The sequence below is a fragment of the Berghia stephanieae genome, chromosome 1 (genome assembly GCF_034508935.2).
Source record: "Berghia stephanieae isolate SIO BIC M18660-M18661 chromosome 1, UCSD_Bste_1.3, whole genome shotgun sequence".
NCBI classification, from domain to species: domain Eukaryota; kingdom Metazoa; phylum Mollusca; class Gastropoda; order Nudibranchia; family Aeolidiidae; genus Berghia; species Berghia stephanieae.
This window is the reverse complement of record NC_088360.1, coordinates 27,003,649-27,027,781: the sequence shown is the minus strand read 5'-3', so window position 1 is coordinate 27,027,781 and position 24,133 is coordinate 27,003,649. Positions and strand designations below refer to the sequence as shown.

The 24,133-nt window shown below is 37.9% G+C and overlaps 1 protein-coding gene across 5 annotated transcripts in view; it reads right to left on the bottom strand.

Moving 5' to 3' along the window:
- The window catches only part of LOC144971109 (uncharacterized), a 50,480-nt gene that overhangs the window by 7,139 nt on the left and 19,208 nt on the right, over positions 1 to 24,133 (bottom strand). Inside the window, exons 1-4 of one of the 5 annotated variants that reach the window (XM_078911540.1) lie at positions 20,475 to 20,590; positions 17,122 to 17,303; positions 5,050 to 5,208; positions 1,247 to 1,390 (exon numbers count right to left, since the gene is read on the bottom strand). In XM_078911540.1, coding sequence (XP_078767666.1) covers positions 1,247 to 1,390; positions 5,050 to 5,208; positions 17,122 to 17,270 — 452 coding nt within the window. In that variant the 5' untranslated portion in view covers positions 17,271 to 17,303; positions 20,475 to 20,590. Of the gene's footprint in view, positions 1 to 1,246; positions 1,391 to 5,049; positions 5,209 to 17,121; positions 17,304 to 19,207; positions 19,305 to 19,324; positions 19,625 to 20,474; positions 20,591 to 24,133 lie in introns of those variants that run through there. The other 4 variants (XM_078911531.1, XM_078911521.1, XM_078911549.1 and 1 more) reach the window with 4 other exon arrangements.

Sequence of the window (24,133 nt, the reverse complement as noted above, 5' to 3'; positions counted from 1 at the left end):
TGCCATGTAATTTATATTATGTAATTTTTCTCAGTTAATGAACAATATTATCATACTGTATCTACTCCTTAGTGTTTTACTAAATTTATTTTCTTATATATGTTGATATAAATATGCACTTTACTAGATATCTATATCTTTACAATTATATAATCTGCATGTCCCTTGTAATTTATATTATGTAATTAATTCTTACAGCTTACAATATCATTATACTATACCTTTATGTATGTATCATTGCAGGCAATTAATACGTCTGTACAAAATGTCATTTTTAGATGAATAAAGTACATTATTATTATTATTATTATTATTATTAATGATGATGATGATGATGATGATGATGATGATGATGATGATAATGACAGCTGTTACAAATGTTGTAACAGTCCAGGTACACAAAGGAGGCCTAACAGGCAACTATTAATGATGGCATGCAAATTTGATCCAAACATTTTCAGTGGTCGGCAAGTCTGATAACCCAAATTACTTTGGGCTCGTTTGTTGTGATGGGAAAAACTCTTCAATTGTTACAGAAACACAGGCCGACAAATCAAATCCTTTTTTTTTTTAGCTTGGGCGACCGAAGAGTTTCTGCAATGACAGAATTCATGAAAGACAACAGACAAAGCTGAAAGGACTCTGCTGACCCGATGACGCCTTCGCCAAACAAGCAGCTTCGAACTGCGTCGTGGAACGTTCGCACCATGTATGAAGCAGGAAAATCAAGGGTAAGGCCACGAGGAACATGGAAAATTACAGAAGCTGATATCTTCTTCTTCTTCTTCGTCTTGTGGAAACCTCCAATATTGTCGAGGATCACTCCACAGTTTGTAGGGTTTTACATTTTAAACTTGCTAAAACTCTGCACATAATACTAATTTTAAAACAAAAACAAAAAAAACCCACATAGATTAAAAAGTCACGTTGTAAACTCTAGCAATCGCGTGAATGCATGTTGGCAACCGTTTTCAGCTACTTCAGCTGGGAGGCTATTCCATAGTCGGGCAGTGGAAGGGAAAAACGAATACATGTGGGCGTCTGTTTTTGATGTTAGGATGGTTACTCTTGCTGTATATAACAGAGAAGTGATAAGACATGGAACGGAACGAGATAAAAAAAAAGTTAGCTCAAGATAGAGAGTTATAGAAACTGTTTGTTTGTGGCCTATACCCTGACTCATGGTGAAAAAGGAAATGATGATGATGATGATGATTCATTCATTTATTTATTTATTTATTTTTACCTAAAAGATGGCAGCCTGTTGTTGTCCTCAATCTTCTGACACCAAACGGAAAAGCCATCTCCTATTTTGATGCTACAGACGATGGCACAAATGAAGATGACGATGTGGGTCACCAGAGCAGGCAGTAAAATGTTGACGTGGGACCTGACCAAAATAAAAACAGAGCATTTCAATCAATTAATCCTTTATAGATAGTATGCGCTTGGCTGAGGAGTTCACAACATTGCCATCCGGAAGTATAACGGACCAACACACAAAACTTTGTGTAACCATGAACCTTCATAGTCAGGATAATACAGTTCAGTGAGCATTACTCATAAACGCGGATGGCAAAAAAACAATAACAAAGACCTGAGTAACGTCATCTTCGAACTATCTATAGACAGAAATCGATTTAATTCTAAGAAGGGGTCATAATTTTTGTTTTTCATTAAAAAAAACAACAAAAAACAAAAGTGACAGCGATGCAATGCTGGCTTCGTTATTTAATTTACTGTTCCGTCCATTCGGCTTGGTCAGGGCGACTGGAAATATTACATCTGGCAAAAAGTACTTGATGATAAACCCCCCAAAAAAGTATTTCAACCAATTAACCTCTTATAGACAGAAATCGATTTAACTCTAAGAAGGGGTCATAATTTTGTTTATCATTTAACCCTCTCCTTACCAACTATAGGAAAACCGTCACATTCAATACGATACAACCAACATTTTTCTTATTCGATTTTCTCTTGTACATCATAAAATTTAAAGAAAATGAACAGTGTATTGTAGAGCATGTTGTACTAAAAAAAAAAACTATGTTTCCCAAGAATTCTACTGCTATTATGTCTGAGTGATAAAAAATCTATTTTTATGTTAATTGGGTTTGAAGTTTTTGGGAAAATCCTGAAAATGGCTGGTTAGGAGAGGGTGAAAAATAAAAAGAAAAAAGTGACAGCGACGCAATGCCGGCTAAGTTATTTATTTTACTGTTCCGTCCATTCGGCTTGGTCAGGGCGACTGGAAATATTACATCTGGCAAAAAGTACTTGATGATAAACCTGTCAGCTACCTTCAAAGTAAATTCATTCGTGTTTGGATAGCACTAAAGGAAGTAGTTAGAGGTACTTTGATCAGTACATGTATCGGTTTTCATGGATCTATCAAACAATAATCTGCACATTTAATATCATTTATATAATAATTAACCAACCATCAAGATAAGTACGGCCATTTCTCGTTGAACAATTTATAGTTTTGTTTGTTATTCTTCAAACCCTTGGGGTAGTGAGCGTGGTCGGGGGGGGGGGGGGGGGGGTGGACCACTCACTGTGAAAATCCATTAAAGAATTAAAATTCATGAGAAACAAAAATGTGACCCTTCGCCTCAAAACGGTATTAAGTCGGGTTGGTTAAGATGTTGAAAATTGAATTTATAATCAGAAATATCAGACTTGTGTTGAGTTTGTATGTTTTATTGAGGAGAATGGTACCTATTTAGGGTGCTAATGCCAACAATTTATATTTTTGACCAGTTTAAGATTTAATTCGGCTTTTAAGCACATGGTTCGTTCCGACATAATACCGTTTTGAGAAGATGGGTCACAAATAACAAGGCCCATATTTATTTTCTTTTTTTTTTTTGTGTGTGTGTGTGTGTGTGTGGCTATACTATGTAGTCTTGTGCTATGACTCTCACTTTCGGATTGGAAGGTTCTGGTTTCGAGACTCGCTTGGCGCACAGTTGAGTCTTTGGAAAAGGCTCTTTACTTGCATTCTCTTACCGTACTCAGGTGTAAAATGAGTACCTGGCCGTTAACAGTGTTATCTCTATCAGAAAAATAAATGTAATATCGCCTAACAGGCGCCATGTCTCATTCTAAATGTTATGTGTGCTGTTGGTCAGGGTCCCTTTATAAGGTTCTTTGAGCACGTTTCGTGGATATTGCGCTATATAAAAACTCAAGTTATTTTGTTTTGTTTTGTTTTTCTTGTTTTGCTACTGGACACAATCTGTGGATAATTAGAAACCCGTGGTTACATTTAATTAGAATAAGGTGGGACTATTGGATTTGTTTAACTCAATCAACCCTAACACCGACTATATCCGTAGTTTACCCAAGTTACTTTTTTTTTTTTTTTACCCCATTCCTATTTATTACATTTTTCTGAGACAAATTATAGGCGTAGTATCAAAGCTAATGTTTTTAGTTTTTACATGTTAATGATAGTTGAATATAACTATCTATGTACATGCTCGTTTTTAATACATTCTTTTCCAATTTTGAAAAGTAGCAAAAATCTCTAGGATTGAGAGAGTTAATGAAGCACACCATTCAAAATCCCATCATATCCTTATACAAGTACAAGTGATGTTCGAGTTCACTCTAGCCTGACATCATGTACTTAAGTTTTCCATACTAGAGAGTAGTAACTAACGGCGAGGGGGACTCGGGCTCCGATTAAGCACACCTTACTGCTTGCTCTCTATGGGGTCCCGATAGCTCAGATGGTAGAGCACTCGCTTCACATTACAGGCAAAGGGACTGAGATCAATCCCAGGGTGAAGTCGAGATTATATTTTTGACCCCTCCTCCTCCTTCCTATCAATCAAGCAGTGATTAGATAACCGAGTCTCTGTTAGATCTGGTGGAAAATACTTTGCGATAGACAAGAGTCCTATCCAAAGGGTAGCAAGCACTTGACATTGTCCATTTTACACTATAGTAAATGGAGATAAACTCCAGCTCCTAAGGGCTCTGAAGGAGTAGTTTTTTGAGGGGTTTTTTTCTGCTCTCTATGTGAAACCTGCAGGGCCTGAAACTATAGGGAATGAGATTAGCGGAAGAGTAGCGTCCCTTGATTGGACGTCAACCATAGTCTGTGACGTCACCGGCGGAAAAGTTATCAGAGAGAGAACTATCTTCAATACTCAGGGAACTTGTTTTCATCCCTTTAAAAATAAATCATCATTGGACAAATTTACAAGACTAAAGAACTGATGGTGTGAAGTCAAAGGTCAAATCAAGTTGAAAGGCAAAACAGAAACGAATTATTGAAACAAAAAACAACAAAAAAATACATAAATAAACCAATCAATCAATAAAATATTAAAAAAAAACCCAACAACCCTCCCCCCACAAATAAAAAAAACAAAAGCCCAAAAACCCAATAAAAACAAAAATCTTTTTAAAAACATAAAAAAAAAACAAAAAAACAAAACAAAAACATCGGCCCTCTCCCTCCCAAAAACAACAATAAGAAAACAAAAACAAAACCACATATTCATAGATCTAGAGAATTTAATGAGTAAAAAAAAACTGGTGCTACACAAAGATCGGTGCTAAATTTCAGCTCAATCCATGGGTCCTAGGCAGTCAACAGCAACACTTAATTATTTGTGGTTCTAAAAAAAAAAAAAACAAAAAAAAAACTTGAGCTTTTATATAGCGCAATATCCACTAAACGTGCTCAAAGCGCTTTACAAGGGGTCCCTGGCCAACAGCAACACATAACATGTCGGACGAGACAAGATGCCTGTCAGGCGATATTACAAATTTTTGGGACAGAGACAATGCTGTTAACGTCCAGGTACTCATTGTACACCTGAGTACGGTGAGAGAATGTGAGTAAAGAGCCTTTTAGCCTTTTCCAAGGACTCAACTATGCGCTGAGCGCGAGGCTCGAACCCAGCACCTCCCGATCCGAAAGCGAGTGTCATACCACTAGACCACATAGCCACACTGAAAACTAAACACGTGGTCCTGGGGGCTCAAAACGGTTACCAGAAAGATTACTTGGATTATTATAATTCTACTCACCCATCCTTGCTGGTTAGAGCGTCTAGATGTAGAAAGAACCAGATCCATATCAAGCCGTGCATGGCGACCACCACGTTAAAGAAGGTTGTGTAGTTACAGTCATCGATATCACCAAACACAGTATTGGTCAGATCGAGGCTTACTGAATGATTGCTATGTCTGGAGGGGTCAAAGGGGGGGGGGGGGGATAAACATCTAGAATTAGTTGACTTTAAAAACAAATTAGTTATGGGCTATATATCGCGCAATATGAATGCGTTTTATGCTTTAACTCTCTCCTTAACAGCCATTTTCGGGATTTTCCCCAAAACGTCACACTTTGTTTGTTTGTTTGTTGCTTTAGGTCTCTTCCAACACAATTGAGGTTATATGAGAGACCGCTGAAACAAAAAAAAAACAAGCAATCTAACAAAAATAGTACAAATGTCAATCAAAATCATAACCTAAAGATATCATAAGCTAAATTATAAATAACCAACAACAAACAGGCAGAAGATTTACAGAAAAAAAAATATCCCCTGTCAAAAATACAATCACAAACCAAAGAAGCAGGATAGGCTAGTAAAGAGAAGAAGAAACGACATCACTATCGGATCGTACACCCATGCGAACATCATAGGTATATGATTCAAGGGTGATGCTCCCATCCAACCACCCCCCAAAACGTCACACTCAACTAACACAAAAAATAGAGTTTTTATCACTCAAACACAATAGCAGTATGTTCTTGCGATAGATCTATATAATTTCTGTTGCAAAACATGCTCACTACAACACACTGTTGATTTTATTTAAATTGTATGATGTACAAGAGAAATTTGAATAAGAAAAATGTTGGTTGTATTGTAACGAATGTGACGATTTTCCCATGGTTGGTAAGGAGAGGGTTAAGGCTTAAAATGTTATTGTTCAAGTTCGAGACCATGAGATGCAAAAGGCATACTGTGCCCATCACCGCAAATCTTATACACAAAACTGTTACATATCACACAATACTATAAATTATACATAGAGCTTTATATAGCGCAATATCCACTAAATGTGCTCAAAGCGCTTTACAAAGGGTCCCTGGTCAACAACAACATTTAACTTTAATTTTAACATATATCTTCCATTCAGGATCAATAAAATATATTATCTTATCTTAACATGTAGGACGGGACATGATGCCTGTTAGGCGATATTACAATTTTTCGGACAAAGACAACCCTGTTAACGGCCAGGTACTCATTTTACACCAGAGTACGGAGCCTTTTCCAAGGACTCAACTATGCGCCGAGCGCGAGGCTCGAACCCAGGACATTCCGATCCGAAAGCGAGTGTCATACCACTAGACCACATAGCCGCACAACAGCGACACTAATACTGTCACTCAAGTCACTCAATCCTCCCGGTGATTTTTTGTGGGGTATATTATGTGTCATGGATGGAAAGGAAAAGAAATGAAGAAATTTTAGAAATGGCAAACAGAAAAAGATCACTGATAACAAAAATCATCAAACGCCAAATGGAATTTTTAGGACACATTATCCGCCACCCTGGTTTGGAAATACTCGCCTTGACTGGAAAGATGAACGGAAAAAGAATAAGAGGAAGACAAAGAATAACGTATTTGAAAGGGATAAGAATTTGGACAGATGAAGCTGAGAAAGGTGGCGCTGCTTTAATAGAATTGGCAAGAGATAGATCAGCTTGGGGGAAGATGACCTCCGACGTCTGCTTCAGATATGGAACTACATGAGATGATATTATGTGGAAAACGCGTTGAAATGATGTTGGGTCTATGGTGTCAATTTTGCCATGTGGTGACTCTAGAGCTGCACATACGAGATGGAAGTCGGTTTGGACGAATTCAATCCCTCGTGGGGGCGGGGACGTACACTCCTATAAGCTTGGTGAGAAGTTGCCAGGCTTTGATACCAGTAAGAGGAGACATTGGGTGGCTACGAATCGGCTTCGGTCGAGGAGCTGCCTAACGGCAAGTGCGTGACATCGGTGGGGTCTTACTACCTGTCCAATATGTACCCGCTGTGGGCAAGAACCCGAGACGACAGAGCATCTAGTCGAACGGTGTGTTGTGACGATGCTACCCGGTGGTTTGCGACGGTGCACGAATGCGGACCAGACTTTGCTGATTGGGTCGATCGTCATAAAATAGTAGTATGAAAACCATAAGAGTCTGTTGCCATGTTGTAGTTTGTTCCATTCACGTATTGTTCGAGGGAAAAAGCTGTATTTATTGTATGTGTTTGTACTTGCAAATGGCTGGTTAAATTTGTTGGTGTGATGAATGAAGCCTGGTCGAGTATCTGTTTCTTTGAATTGTTAATGTAGACTGGAATGTTTATGGCTTGAGTGTTTGCTTTTGACTGTTTTGTGAATTACACCTATGCGCGCGTTCTCTCTACGAGACAGGGAGTGTTGGCCATCTTAGTGTTGTATAGATAGTATGCGCTTGGCTAAGAAGTTCATAACATTGCCATCCGGAAGTAAAACGGACCAACACACAAAACTATATGTAATCATGAACTTTTATAGTCTGGATAATACTGTTTAGTGAGTATTACTCATAAACTTGGATGGCAAAAATCAATAACAAAGACCAGAGTGACGTCAACTTCATTCTATCTATAACGCAATATCCACTAAGCGTGCTCAAAGAGCTTTACTATCGGTCTCTGGTCAACAGCAACACTTAACATGTAGGACGAGACATAACGCCTGATACAATAGTGTGTGTTTTTTCTTTTCAAAAACAGACAACACTGTTATCGGCCAGGTACTCATTTTACACCTGAGTATGTGAGTAAAGAGGCTTTTACAGTGATTCAGCATTGCGCCGGTTAGAGGGGAACTCGAACCCGGGACCTACCTACAACGCCATTTTCTCATCTCTCATTCATTTTAGTGTTTCATTCGTCTCAATTAATTGTGCTTTTAACTTGAGCTTTTATATAGCGCAATATCCACTAAACGTGCTCAAAGCGCTTTACAAAGGGTCCCTGACCAACCGCGACACGTGACATGAAGAACGAGACAAGACGCATAAATTGGCGATATTACTATTTTTTTCGGACAGAGACATCGCTGTTAACGACCAGGTACTCATTTAAACCCGAGTACGGTGAGAGCATGTGAGTAAAGAGCCTTTTCCAAAGACTCAACTATGCGCCGAACGAAGCTCGAACCCAGGACCTTCCGATCCGAAAGCGGCAAAGAGTGTCATACCACAAGACCACATAGCCACTTTCATCATGTTTTGTTGACAAAGGGGAAAACCCCCAAAAAGTCCATCCACATTATCGGTCTCCCATAAATAAATTGAAATTTCCATTCCGTTTGACTAATAGTGTTGCTTATTTCAAGAGAATCAATCAACATGGACGTGACTAAGGCTTCGTTAGATAGAGCTAGGGTCTATTCCCTCGTTCACCAAACACATCGACAAAAACAACAACATTCGAGCAACAAACAATGAACAAGTTTTAAAAGCAACACAGCGGGGTTTTCTTGGAGCAATTATCGCGGGACGACCATCACTATCCAAATAAATTGTAATTTCCTCAATGACCAAGAAGCGAAAACTAACCCGTCTAGAAATCAATACAACAACAACTCCCCCCCCCCCCCCTTTCCTCATCGTCAGACCTGCCATCCCTTCACATTCCAAAAGTGGAATCAGAACGCCTGAAAATAGGAATAGGATTCAGTAGTCTGATGTCACGCCGCCAGGCAACGGCGGCCATCATGGTTCTAAACAAAGAAAATCATTACTTTTTATTCTTCATGCTGGCTAGAACTTTTCATTCCCTTTTCATATCCTTTTGATCAGAATGTGTAAAAGTCAAAACATGATCAAATTTATGTGTTTTTTCCCTCTGGATACGCTTTTTATGCTCGCCGGAGAAATATTTCATACGGGCGTCCGCCATTGTTCCGATAGTTTAGAGCCAGTGTTGCTAAGTTACCATGCGTAATTAGGAAGGAAGTGACGGTACGACTATTGAATCCTATTGGAGACAAGAAATAGGAATTTCACCTCTTTAACACCCCCCCCCCCAACCCCCGACCCTTCTCATAGATCTTTTTTTTATTCTTACCATTGTCATCATTTTTTGAAAATCGGAATTTTAGAAACAATAGCGGAATAGTACAAAATGGAAGAGTGAAAATAGGAATGATTCCGCCAAAAGCGGAAGGGTTGGCAGGTGGGCCACCTGGTCATCCGGCAGTGACTGGGTAGCTGGATCTGTTAGAACAGGAGTCGTAGTAGTCCTTCGGAGTCGTAGGCACATGGAGCCGGAGTTTATCCCGGTTTCTATAGCGTGGAATGGACAATAGCAATTGCTTGCTATCATTTAGATAGGACGCTAGTCTATCGCAAAGAACTTTTTTGCAAGATCTATGACACCCAGCTACCCATTCACTGCTGGGTATGCAGCGGGATCAGAATAAAATCTCGACTGCACCCGGATCGATCGCGGTCCCTTTGCATATGAAGAGAGTCCTCTACCAACTGAGCTATCGGGACTTTCATTAGGATCAGGAGGTAGCAAGCAATTATTTGTTATTGTCCGGTTTCCGCTATAGAAATCGGGATTAACTCCGGTTACACGTGCAAAATAACAAGTTACCATTACGTTCCGAACCTATAACGATCGACGCCATCCGCGTTTATGAGTAACTCTCACTAAACTGTATGGCTATGTGCGGCTATGTGGTCTAGTGGTATGACACTCGCTTTCGGATCGGAAGGTCCTGGGATCGAGCCTCGCGCATAGTTGAGTCCTTGGAAAAGGCTCTTTACTCACCGTACTCAGGTGTAAAATGAGTACCTGGCCGTTAACAGCGCTGTCTTTGTCCGAAAACTTGTAATATCGCCAAACAGACTGTATGTTCCGTCCTACATGTTAAATATTGCTGTTGACCAGGGATCCCGTGTAAAGCGCTTTGAGCACATTTAGTGGATATTGCGCTATATAAAGCTCAATTTTAATTTTTTTTTGAAGACTTGAAACGTTCAAGATTGTGTGCTGATCCGGTTCAATTCGGGATGGCAATGTTGTGAGCTTCTTAGCCAAGCGCATACTATCTATAGATCTAGATAGTGTGCGCTTGGCTAAGAAGCTCACAACATTGCCATCCGGAAGTTTAACGGACCAACACACAAAACCATGTGTAACCTTAAACGTTTATAGTCTGGTTAATACAGTTTACCAGCTTGTAATTGTGGTCAATTTTGGCTTAGACGAAACAGTGAAATTTATCGCTCGGCGGCTCAGTTAAAATTGGCCTGGCTACCGTTGGGATCACGACAGGTTGGAAAGTGAAAAAATAATTTAACGAAGGCTGTGTGAAATTACACTGGGATGTGTTCAGTCACGCCAATTCTAAAAAGCGCCGCTTAGCCTTGGCAATAAATCCATCGTTAATATTATCGGCTCCCATGAGCTATGCGTAGCGTTATGGAACACTCCTAATTACTTTACGGTTATTCGACTACGATTTGTGAATTCTTTATTTCTTCACTTCTTTCTTTCTTTCCTTTTTTTAAAATATTTGAATTTGACAAATTGACTGATTTCAGTTAATTGACTGAGAATTTACAGGTCTAAGTTTAGTGAAAAGTACTCATAAACGCGGACGGCAAAAACAATAACAAAGACCCGCGTGACGCCAACTTAATTCTATCGAGAGATTTTTATAAACCGACATGTTCTGGCCTCCAATATAATAATAATAATAATAATAATAATAATAATATAATAATAATAATAATAATAATAATAATAATAATAATAATAATAATAATAATAATAATAATAATATAATAATAAAAAAGAAGAAGAAGAAGAATATAATAATAATAATAATAATAATAATAATAATAATAATATAATAATAATAGTAATAATAATAATAGTAATAGTAATAATAATAATAATATAATAATAATAATAATAATAATAATAATAATAATTAATAATATATAATTATAATAATAATAGTAATAATTATAATAATAATAGTTAATAATAATAATAATAATAATAATAATAATAATAATAATAATAATAATAATAATAATAATAATAATAATAATAATAATAATAATAATAATAATAATAATAATAGTAATAATAATAAAATCTGTATAATATAATATCCTAATAAAATCTAAATAATTGACAACCGTGTATAACTCTATCTCCGTATGTTTATCTAATCGTGCCCCCAATAAACGAATCAAGTGTGTATTTATTTAATCATTATAAAGACCCATCAGGATAATTGAACATTATGTGCGCGAGAGGGGTTAGAGTTAGATCACTTTGACCCGTCGCAAGGGGAGGTAAATCCGTATCTTGTTGTTTGCGGTGTCCCGATAAGCCACGGTTATATTTTTTCATTTTTAAAAAAATCAACCCACACTCAATGCCCTTGACAACTGTCCACGTATACATGGGACCAAATCTCCATTGAATACCAGCAAAAAAAACAACAAAACAACCCCCCCCCCCCCAAAAAAAAAAAAAAAAATTTAAAAAAATTAAAAAATCCAAACAAACCAAAAACAAAAAAAAAAAACAAAAAAGCAACAAAACAACAAAAACCAAAAAAAAAATAAAAAAAATAAAAAACCAACCCAAAAAACAAACAAAACAAAAATAACAAAAAAAAAAACAACAAAAAAAAAAAAAAAAAAACAACCCAAAAACAAAAACAAAAAAGAAATACCAAACAAACAAAAGCAATTTTAAAATAACACACAAAAAAATAAATAAAATAAAATAAACAATAATGAAAACCAAAAAAAAAAAAAAAAAAAAAAAAAACCCAAAAAAACAAAACACAATATAACAACAACAAACAAAATGTTTGGCGTTTTTTACAAGTCAAGTACGTTCCGGATATCAATTACTGCCTGCATGACTATGGCCCTTTACTTCTTTTCTCTCATATTTCCGTCTTTTTCTTTGGCTTGTTTTGAAAATAGAATAAACAACTATCACGATCGACAGCTTTTTTAACCTTCTAAAAATAGAACACGGTCTCATTAGAACAGGCAAATGATATGGTTTGCAGGGATATAATATGTGGGGCCGGATTGGGGGGGGGGGGGGGGGGGGGGCATAGAGTATACAGGACCTCCTAGTCTGGGGGGGGGGGGGGGCTGTATGACTATGGCAATGCGCTTTCCTTTCTTTTCTTTTTTAATTGGCTTGTTGTTATAAAAATATAACATCATCATCATATACGTACAGATTAAAAAAAAAAAAAGTTAATACCTCTCCCAAAAATAGAACACAACCTCACAAGAATAGACTTGTGTCCTCAAAACGTCATACCCTAATGACAGGGTGTTTCTAAAATTAGACATGACGTTTCCGAAAATAAAGTTGTTAATGATTTTTAGTAATTTGGTCGCGGCAATTAGATAGTGACCCCCTTATAAACCTGTAATTATCATCCAGTCGTGAATGAAGTGGACAATTAAATAACACGTCGTGATTCGGTCTGGTTTGGTGTTTCTTGAAAACAACATTTTTCAGAACTCAATGTATAGAACAGAAGGAACGAAATTGACGTCACTCAGGTCTTAGATATTGTTTTTACCCAGCCATTTTTTATGAGTAGTTCTCACTAAATTGCATTTATCAGAATATAAACGTTTAAACACATAGTTTCGTGTGTTGGTCCGTTATATCCGGATGTTGTGAGTTTTAAAACTAAACGCAGAGCATCAATTGGATTCAATAGTATGACGTCACGTCGACCAGCAACGGCGGCCATCGTGGATCTAAACAAAGAAAATCGGTTCTTTTTATTCTTCATGCTGGCTAGAACTTTTCACATGTCTTGTGATCAGAATGTGTAAAAGTCAAAACATGATCAGATTTATATTTTTCCCCCCTCTGGATACGCTTTTACTTTTATGCTCGTCGGAGAAATATTTAATTTGGGCGTCCGCCATTGTTCCGATAATTTAGAGCCAGTTACTAAGTTACCGTGCGTCATTACGAGGGAAGTGACGTCATGACTGTTGAAGCATATTGATGATAAATTTGTTTTAAAAAAAACAAAAAACAAAACAAACTCACTACATCCGACAGCCGACTATAACTTACTAACGTCTGTGTCATCTTAAACATTAAAAGTCTGATTAATAAATTTAGTGAGAGCTACTCATAAAAATGGCTGGCTAAAAACAAGGAGATGAGTGACGTCAATTTTGTTCCTTCTATAGATAGAATGCGCTGGGCCAAGGAGTTCACAACATTGCCATCCGGAAGTATAGATAGTATGCAGATGACGTCACTCAGGCCTTTGTTATTGTTTTTGCCATCCGCGTTTGTGAGTTGTTCTCGCCAAACTGTATTAACCAGACTATAAAAGTTCATGGTTACACAGAGTTTGTGTGTTGGTCCGTTATACTTCCGGATGGCAATGTTGTGAACTCCTTTGCCAAGCGCATTCTATCTATAACGGACCAACACACAAACTCTGTGTAATCATGAACTTTTATAGTCGGGTTAATACAGTTTAGTGAGAACAACTCACAAACGCGGATGGCAAAAACAACAACAAAGGCCTGAGTGACGTCATCTTCGAACTATCTATAGATAGAATGCGCTTGGCCAAGGAGTTCATAACATTGCCATCCGGAAGTATAACGGACCAACACACAAACTCTGTGTAACCATGAACTTTTATAGTCTGGTTAATACAGTTTAGTGAGAACAACTCACAAACGCGGATGGCAAAAACAATAACAAAGGCCTGAGTGACGTCATCTGCATACTATCTATATAAATGAATGAACAAAACTCACAAATCACACCATGCTGCCAGATGACTAAAGTTTCTCGTGGCCAATTTCAACATCTAAAATGGCCAAACACTATTAACACCCTTTGAAACTCATGGTTCTGTAAAACAAAAAATCGACTAAACTAGGAATTAAACAAAAATATTGTTTATTTAATTATGTTTTCTTAATTAACAAAAAAAAAAAATCAATAATAGCAACGCGATTCTCTATGTGGCCAATTTTGGCCACGAATGTGGCATTCTGGCAGCATTGAATCACATTACTGGTCAGTTCAATGAAATTACCTTTTAGCTCACCAATAAGGGGACTAAATTTGGTAGCAGATTCATTCACTCAATAGATAGAATGAAGTTGACGTCACTCAGGTATTTGTTATAGATAGTATGCGCTTAGCTAAGAAGCTCACAACATTGCCATCCGGAAGTATAACGGACCAACACACAAAACTTTGTGTAACTATGATCGTTTATAGTCAGGTTAATACAGTTTAGTGAGCATTACTCATAAACGCGGATGGCAAAAAACAATAGCAAAGACCAGAGTGACGTCAACTTCGAACTATCTATATAAACGTTCAGGGTTACACAAAGTTTTGTGTGATGGTCTGTTATATTTTCGGAGGTCTATGTTGTGAGTTTCTTAGCCAAGCAAGCGCAAAGCATCTAAACATGATTTCATATAAAAGATAGCACGAAGATGACGTCACTCAGGTCTTTATTGTTTTTTGCCATCCGCGTTTATGAGTAATGCTCACTGAACTGTATTAACCCGACTATAAAGGTTCATGGATACACACAGTTTTGTGTGTTGGTCCGTTATACTTCCGGATGGCAATGTTGTGAGCTTCTGAGCCAAGCGCATACTATCTTTCAACTTTCAGGGTTTATACAAACCTGTTTGAACACAGTGGTCAGTTTGCGTTGTTGAAATCCCGGAGGACACTGGAGGATATTCAAAACCTCACCCCTTACGTTCGGCCAGTGATTCCACCAAACTAGTTGTCCCTCGAATGTGGAAAAATATATGATGGAATGTGAGATCCTTTTCTCATTTCGGACCCTCTGTTTGGTACGCCTTACCACAGAGCATTCGTGAAAAAGAATCTTTGTCTATTTTTAAACGTATGCTTAAAACATATCTGTTTCGTCTTTAGTGGATGGTTTGAGAAGCAAGATAGGTCTGTCTGGTTTCTGTTGTGTGTGTGTGTGAATGAGTATGTTTCAGCCAAAGTAATTTGTGATTTAAGCGCTTAGAGTCTGGTGCCTCGGAGTTATAGCGCTATATAAGTTTTCAGCATTATTATTATTATTATTATTATTATTATTATTATTATTATTATTATTATTATTATTACTATTATTATCATTATTATTATTATTATTATTATTATTATTATTATTATTATTATTATTATTATTATTATTATTATTAGGACACCCAACTACATTTGAGCCCAACCACCCCTACATTGTATTATGTTGGTGTGAAATTTTCGCTTAAAATTAATTTTTATTCCAAAATCAACTTACATTATGTAACCCCACATTTTTTTGCTCTTTTCAATTCAAGAAATGATAATCATTCGTTTCAATAAAACATATTATTTGCCTTACTAAAAGTTCATAATTGTGACCCATCATTTCAAAATGGTATTATGTCAGGGGGATTTTGATTCTACTGTACTCAGGTATAAAATTAGTACCTGGTCGTTCACACCGTTGTCTATGTCGCAAAATAAAAAAATAAATTATATCACCTAATAGGAGTCATGTCTTGTCCTCCATGTTAATGTTGCTGTTAGCCAGGGTGACCCCTTGTAAACAGTTTTGAAAAAGGTTAGTGGATATTGCGCTATATAAATGCTCAAGTTATACTATTAAAAACTTGATTTATACTCAGAAACATGAAACTTGCGTAAAATTTACATGTTACATTGAGGATAATTGGTATTGCTTATTTATATGACGAAAAATCAAATCTTCCATTAAAAAAAACAAGACTGAAGCATTTATATAGCGCAATATGAAATGAAATGAAATTGAAATTCCCTTTATTTATCCCATAGGGGAAATTTGTCTTTAGGGTCTATTCCAAGGGAAGACTGGAATAACCCCGGTATTAGCCGTAGTGCAGCGCCGTAAATTGAACTAGGGCGAAGTGACTTGCTCAAGGCCACACAGAGCAGGTCAAAAATCGAACTCGGTACCTTTCGGGTACGAAGCAAAGACCGTACCGCTGACTTAACATGTAGGACGAGACATGACGCCTGATAGGCGATATTACAATTATCTTTTTTTTTTTTTTTCGAACAGGGACAATGCTATTCGCAACCAGGTACCCAGTTTACACCTGCATATGGTGAGAAAATGTGAGTAATGAGCCTTTTCCAAGGACTCAACTAACTGTGCTCCACTCAGAGCAGGACTCTGAACCAAGGACCTTCCAGTCTGAAGGTGAGTGTCAAACCACAAGACCACATAACAGCACATTTGATGTCAACTACTAACGAAAGAGTGAAAATGGACAGGCTTTGTATGGGAACAAAACAGAGGTTTTGTTCTGTTTTGTTCCCATATGAAGCCTCTCCATTTTCACTCTTTCATTAGAATTTTACGATCACCTCTTTCGTTAGAATTTTACGATCACTTCTTTCGTTAGAATTTTACGATCACTTCTTTCGTTAGAATTTTACGATCACCTCTTTCGTTAGAATTTTACGATCACCGGCTTCAAGCAGCCCCTACCGTTTTCTATTTGATGTCAACATAATTTTATACTCACTTTTAAAAATCTTTTTCACCCTAACATAATAACTCTCTTTAGATGGTTGGGGACAATTTTGACTTTGAATTCAGTTTTTTAAAGCTTTATTCTTTTCTTCTTCTTTTTATTCCATTATCCCTTCAGAGCCATTAGGCACACGGAGCTGGTGTTTATCCCAGTTTCTATAGATTAAAATAGACAATAGCAATTTATTGCTACCATTGGATAGGACACCAGTCTATCGCAAAGTACGTTCTACCAGATCTAGTAAACTCAGCTTCCCAATCACTGCTGGACGAAGAGGGGAGGGGTCAGGAAAAAATTCTCAAACCACCCGGGATCAATCTCAGTCCCCTTGCATGTGAAGTGAGTGCTCTACCAACTGAGCTACCTAGACCCTCTTAGCCTTCTTCACACCATCATAACATCATTTTAAGACGGTTGGTCACATTTCTGTTTATAAGTTTCGTCCTCACCTCTTGACGAAGATGTTTGAGTTGAGCAGACAGTTCTGATTGAAGTGCTCCGTGTTTTTACTCAGGGGGAAGAAGACCAGACAAGACATGAATATGATGGCCGTCTCCAGCAGGATATGGGTCAATTTGACCCGGCTCTCCATCAGCATTTTGATGGCGGATACTACTCGATTCAACTTTTCCTGAAAAAAATAAAAATAAAATCAAACATAGAGTTTAAAATGCACAATGATTTAATTTGAATTAGAATAAAGAAAATTAGACTAATCCCTCGGAGTTATAGCAATAAATCAGCTTGAGTTTATCCGGGTTTAGGGGGCAGCGTGGCTCAGCTGTACGGTTTTTGCTTCGAACCCAAAAGGTACCGAGTTCGATCACACGCCGCTGCGATGTGTGGCCTTGAGCAAGTCACCTCGCCCTAGCTCAATTTGCGGCACTGAACTGCGGCTGACGCCTGGATTATTCCAGTCTTTCCTTGGAATAGACACTAGAGAAAAATTTCCCCCATGGGATGAATAAAGGGAATTTTATTTTATTTTATTTATTCTCAAGACTTAAACGGATAGTAAACGACGTACGACATATACCTATTTGCAAGACTGACAATCCAAATTATTCTACCCCTCTCCCTAAATAGTAACGTATAATGATATCAAGTTTACAATCATAATTTGTGACGTCAGATGATCAAACATTGAATTTCACTAAAATTAGATTTTTGAAAACAGAAGTAACATTTAAATATTGTTAAAACTGTCTTTTACTCAGAGATGACGAAATCGAAAACTCTATGCAGTGGTTGGGAACACGTCCAGAATTCCAAAAAGCAAAAGTGTAAGAATCGTATAATGTTATTGGTTCAAAATTGTTATGGAAATACTCTCAAGCCAATGTAAAATATTGCCCAGTACAATAACGAAGTGGCAAATCGTGTTTGAACAGTCTCCTTTGGCTATTCAGACTCAAACTCCAATGTGCGTGCACATACAGAGGGGAGGATGATACCTACAATGTGGGCAAAATTATTATAAGTCAGCGCGTGGAACTGGTAAAGAAAAAGAAAAAGAGTTCAGAAGAAATTCTATTTTATCCATGGGCAATATCACACTGACTCAGTTCATATTCATACCCCTACTACTTCAGACTCTTGCCTGTTCACACGTTCAGTATCAGGATATGTAATTTTCAATAAATTTATTTTTGTCCTGATCTTATTTGGACATCGTGTTGTAAGAAAAGCTTTTCATTTATATCACAGTTACTTTGACTGACTTTTGTGTTACTTTTGAAGTTTCTTTTTAATTTCTATCTGGACTCCAATAGATCCATGATCTTGTCTTTCTCGTCAAATAAAGCGGGTTTAGACTACTTGTTGATAGTTACTAAAATCGTAATCTTGATTTGCATTCATTTTATGTAGATCAAATTTATCAATAATTAAAATATTTAAAAAAAAAAACAAAAAAAAAACAAACAAAACAAACAAAAACTAAACTTCCGCGGGAGACTATTCAGACTGAGTCCTATTAACCTGTTGATTGCACATGGGCATTGGAATTTGAGTCCGAATGCCCACAGGAGGCTATTCAGACTCGAGTCCGAATAGCCGCAGACTTACAACAATGTTAAGTCACTCCATAATTACAATCAGTGATCACGAGGGCTATCTATATTAGACCTGCTAGTGTCCACGTAGGTCCCACCACCATCTCCCTCCGCTCCACTACGTTGTCAATATTTCAGAAAATGTTAAAACCGTGTTGCGGTATGATGAGCGCCACAGCAAAAGGTATCAGAGTATCAATCGGTTTGAAAATGAAGGAAGTCTGCATGAATCCCTCTCATCAATCAGCTGACATGATGTTCAAATTTAATAAGAAGGTGGAGGGAAGCAGTAGAACACGAGAGATAAGAGGAACGCATTTGGCCTTAGAAAAATGAGAAAGTTATGACGAGCGGTCTAGTTCAACAGGTCAATAAAATCCAATAAATTAGAACTTATCGCATTAAATGTGTTTGAATTTGAAAACAAAAAATATAAAAGACTAAAAATAAAAACAACAATTTTCCAAGATCAAGAAATTACCGTTGGTTAGCCGTACACTTTCGGTTTCAAATTCGCACAAGCACGCACCTACGCACGCACACGCACACACATACTAGGTCTATACACATTTTTTACACGAACACACTGATATCTTACCGATTTATTTCCAACTCATCGACACCAAGAAAGTCCCAAATCCCAAACAACCCGAGAATCGAATTTTTACCTACTTGTATGTTATGTCACTTCACAATAAGACGACTACAACACACCTCATTCACATTCACATAAAATTAGATTTAGATAGGCTGTAAAGACATGCTGACACATGTCACGAAGAGTTTGACAGGGAAATTAAATTGTCGTAGTCATTGATTTGTTGGTAATTTGTTTAGGTCTAGATAGGCTAAAAACATACACACTTTGCTCGACCGATAGACTACACACTACACACTAGTGCTACTACTACTACACACACACACACACACACACACACACACACACACACACACACACACAATCATTCTTTCATTCACAGTAAACTGACACAGTTTGCATGTAATGAACTTGAAACTTGACCCCTTGTGTCAATAAAGGTCATGATAGGACGAGTGCAAACTTCGTGCCCTGGCTGGTGCCAGAAAAAAAATGATGCTATGCGTTTAGGTAAAATGCTCACAACAGTGTAACGTTAAACGTTTATAGATAGTATGCAGATGACGTCACTCAGGTCTTTGTTATTGTTTTTTGCCATCCACGTTTATGAGTAATGCTCACTGAACTGTTTTAACCCGACTATAAACGTTCATGGATACACGCAGTTTTGTGTGTTGGTCCGTTATACTTCCGGATGGCAATGTTATGAGCTTCTTAGCCAAGCGCATACTATCTATAGTCTGATTGATAGAATTAAATGAGAACTAATCATTGAAATATCTGTCTAAAACAATGATAAAGGGCTGAGTGACGTCAATTTAGTTCCGTCATTAGGAGAGAGGCGGGATTTGAACCTACGCCAAACTCGGTATCGAAGCAATAGGGGCCAAGTAGTAGGCTGTTATATCCTTTTTTTTCACCGGGCAATGCTATAGATAGAATGCGCTTGGCCGAGGAGTTCACAACATTGCCATCCGGAAGTATAACGGCCCAACACACAAACTCTGTGTAACCATGAACTTTTATAGTCTGGTTAATACAGTGTGGTGAGAACAACTCACAAACGCGGATGGCAAAAACAATAACAAATGCATGAGTGACGTCATCTGCATACTATCTATTGGAAGCTTCATTGATATTACATTATTACCAGCACGAGTTGGATCGTTGTTACCGATGATCGTAGATTGGTGTCTGACGTTGAGTCCTTGGGTAAGACACTTACCACAACAGTCTACCTAAACGGAGTAGTCACCTGACAAGAGGCATCGCACAGAAAGGCTTTAACCACACAATGTGTTTTGCCTAGTCAAAACAGCACACACACACACACACACACACACACACACACACACACACACACAAACACACGTTTGTGTTGCTATAAATAGGTTATTATTAAATTATCATTGTTTTGTTCGCCAAAGCTCAACACTGCGAACTAATAACACAAAATAACGCAAAGTTCCATTGTTGATTCACATACCTTGTATAGATAGAACGAAGTTGACGTCACTCATGTCTTTGTTACTGTTTTTTTTGTGTGCCATCCGTGTTTATGAGTAATTCTCACAAAACTATTAATCAAACTAATACTAATAACGTTCAAGGTTACACCTAGTTTTGTGTGTTGGTCCGTTAGCCCCCAAGTTCTTATCTATATTTATCAAAACAAAAGCTTCAATAAAACAATCGTAAAGAACACATTAAATTAAGTAACACAAAGTGTGTCAAACATATCTTTTATCAAAGTCAGTCACATGCTGATTTCGTGTCTGTCTCCAATGATCTTTTGTTTCCATTGATCTTTGCTTTCTATTTCTAGTTAGTATTTAATACGTTAAAGTAGAAAACGGTAGGGGCTGCCTGAAGCCGGTAATCGTGAAAAGAGTGAAAATGGAGAGGCTTCCTATGGGAACAAAACAGACAATGGACGTTTCGGGTACAAACCCTTCGTCAGAACAACAATACACAGATTAACGTGGAAAACAAGTAAAATAAAATGCAAAATAACTTGTATCGTCTGTGTCACAGTAAAGGTTGTTCACAATTATCTTATTAAATTTTATTTTATTAAGAACTGAATTCATCTCACTCCAGTTATATTTCGGTAGGCTTAGATAAACTTTACCTTCTAATATTAGATCGTCTTTCCTTTTATAGCCTTCCCTCGAATTAATTTCTAATTAGTGAATACTTTTCGTTCTACATTCTGTCACGTAGCCACTTATTATAAAAGCTGATAGGTCTAACATTCGACACTCACTTTCTCTCCACAATCTATGCCGGACGGCCAGTCGCTCTATTCCTATAGATAGAATGCGGTTGGCCAAGGAGTTCACAACATTGCCATCCGGAAGTATAACGGATCAACACACAAACTCTGTGTAACCATGAACTTTTATAGTCTGGTTAATACAGTTTAGTGAGAACAACTCACAAACGCGGATGGCAAAAACAATAACAAAGGCCTGAATGACGTCATCTTCGAACTATCTATAGATAGAATGCGGTTGGCCAAGGAGTTCACAACATTGCCATCCGGAAGTATAACGGACCAACACACAAACTCTGTGTAACCATGAACTTTTATAGTCTGGTTAATACAGTTTAGTGAGAACAACTCACAAACGCGGATGGCAAAAACAATAACAAAGGCCCGATTGACGTCATCTGCATACTATCTATATATTTACTGGAAGATTTTTATCTTTTGGGACTTTGTAGATATTATATCTACACCATTAAGACGCCGGAGCTTTTAACTTTGATTGTATAATCTTCAAGGATCAAACCCAAGCCCGCTGTCAAAGGACTTCACAATAACTTCTTACCAATTGCCTGGAAGTGGAATTTTACAAGTCCGATCCTGTTATCAGAGGAATAGATCATCCAAGCCCATCAACTGTCTGGAAACGTAAACTTACGAATCTGACATATTATCATAAGTTACGTAAAATATTTATATCTCTATTTGTAACTGCCACGATCACTGTTTATCTCTTTTAATTAAATTTCATCATTATTTTTATTTCATTGTAAACAAATCGTTAATTGTTTTTCATTTATAGTAACTAGTAAATTCTGGGGCCTCATTCTACATATATCTTTATGCATAGTCGAGTAGCTTTTTACTCACTTGAGACCATGACAGTCTGTACTCAATGGTGGTTGCAGTAATACGTTATTTCGCTTAGTCCAAGCAACATTGAGCGTGGCCAATTATCGAACGAGCGACAATGGTTAGTTGCAAAGTTCTGACACCAATGTTGGTGCTTTGGTACAGATGAGTAAATGACTGTGTCGTTAAGCATGTCTGGGCACTTAACAGGTGACTTGTACTTTATGAAAAAGAAATTAATTTCCATTTTACCAGCGGTGGAACAAATAAAACTATGAAGAGAAATGAATATGGTTAACACAGGGAATGCATTAGAATATCATATGTATAGAACTGGAAATGAATATTCATATAAATATTATGATCTCACTTTGATTCCTGTTGACATCAGACATCTTGTTTGATGAGTTATCTATATTCCTTCGTGGAATGCCCAGGCGACGATATCTTATGATGTCGTGGCGAAAAAGGCATAATTTATATATACAGACACACACGCACACAAACTGAATTGACGCAGTGAATGTATTGATAGTATGCGTTTAAGTAAATTCTCACCGATTCTTCCCGCCATATTAATCGCACCAACACGTAAAATCACGTTTAACCTTCAACGTTTATAGATAGTATGCAGATGACGTCACTCAGGCCTTTGTTATTGTTTTTGCCATCCGCGTTTGTGAGTTGTTCTCACTAAACTGTATTAACCAGACTATAAAAGTTCATGGTTACACATAGTTTGTGTGTTGGTCCGTTATACTTCCGGATAGCAATGTTGTGAACTCCTTGACCAAGCGCATTCTATCTATAGTCAGAGAGATATAGTCATCATCATATCTTGTCGCGCCAGTGAGTCAGCCAGTCCCGGGCAGTCTGGTTGCATTCCCTCAGGTCAGCATTGGTGCAGTGAGGTCCCAGCGAGCATTCGGACAGGATGTGGTCCATGGTCTGTCTGGGGTGAGCGCATGGGCATTCAGTGCCCGGTGAGATTTTCCATTTAAAGAGATTGGTGACGGTGTTTCCCACCTTTGCTCTAGCTCTGTTCAACGCCACCCAGTATTTTCTCTTGAGGTCTGTGCCTGCTGGGAGCTTTTCTGTTGGGGGCTGGAGGGTATCGTTTGCTGTCTTGTCCCATTCTACCCATTTGTCCAGGCGGAAGAATGCTGAATGGTCTGGGTGAAGGCTCTCTATTGTGAGGAAGCTTTTCCTTGATTTGAGCCTGCTTTTGGGGCAATTGTGGTCATAAAGGGGGTGTCTCTGGTCCATTTCCTGTTTGTATTTTTGTATTTGGGCATGAGTTTCCCTCCGGATGTGTGGTGGGGCTATTCCTGCTGCACGGTAGACCAGTGGTAATGGTGTTGCTCTCAGCTGGCCCGTTACGATCCGGCAGGCGTTGTTGAGCTCGGGGTCTAGCTTGGAGGCATGGCATGATCGGGCCCATACAGCTGAGCAGTACTCCGCAGTTGAGAAGCTGAGGGCCAATGCTGTGGTCCTTAGAGTTTTAGGGTCAGTTCCCCAGTTCATGTTTGCCAGCTTTCCAAGGAGGGCATTTCGCGTGGACACTTTTGCCTTGGTCTTCCTCACGTGTTCTCTGAAGGACAGAGTCCGATCAAGCGTCACTCCGAGGTACACTGGGTGGTAGTTGTACTCTAATGTCTGGCCATTCCACTTGATGTTAAGTTTTTTGT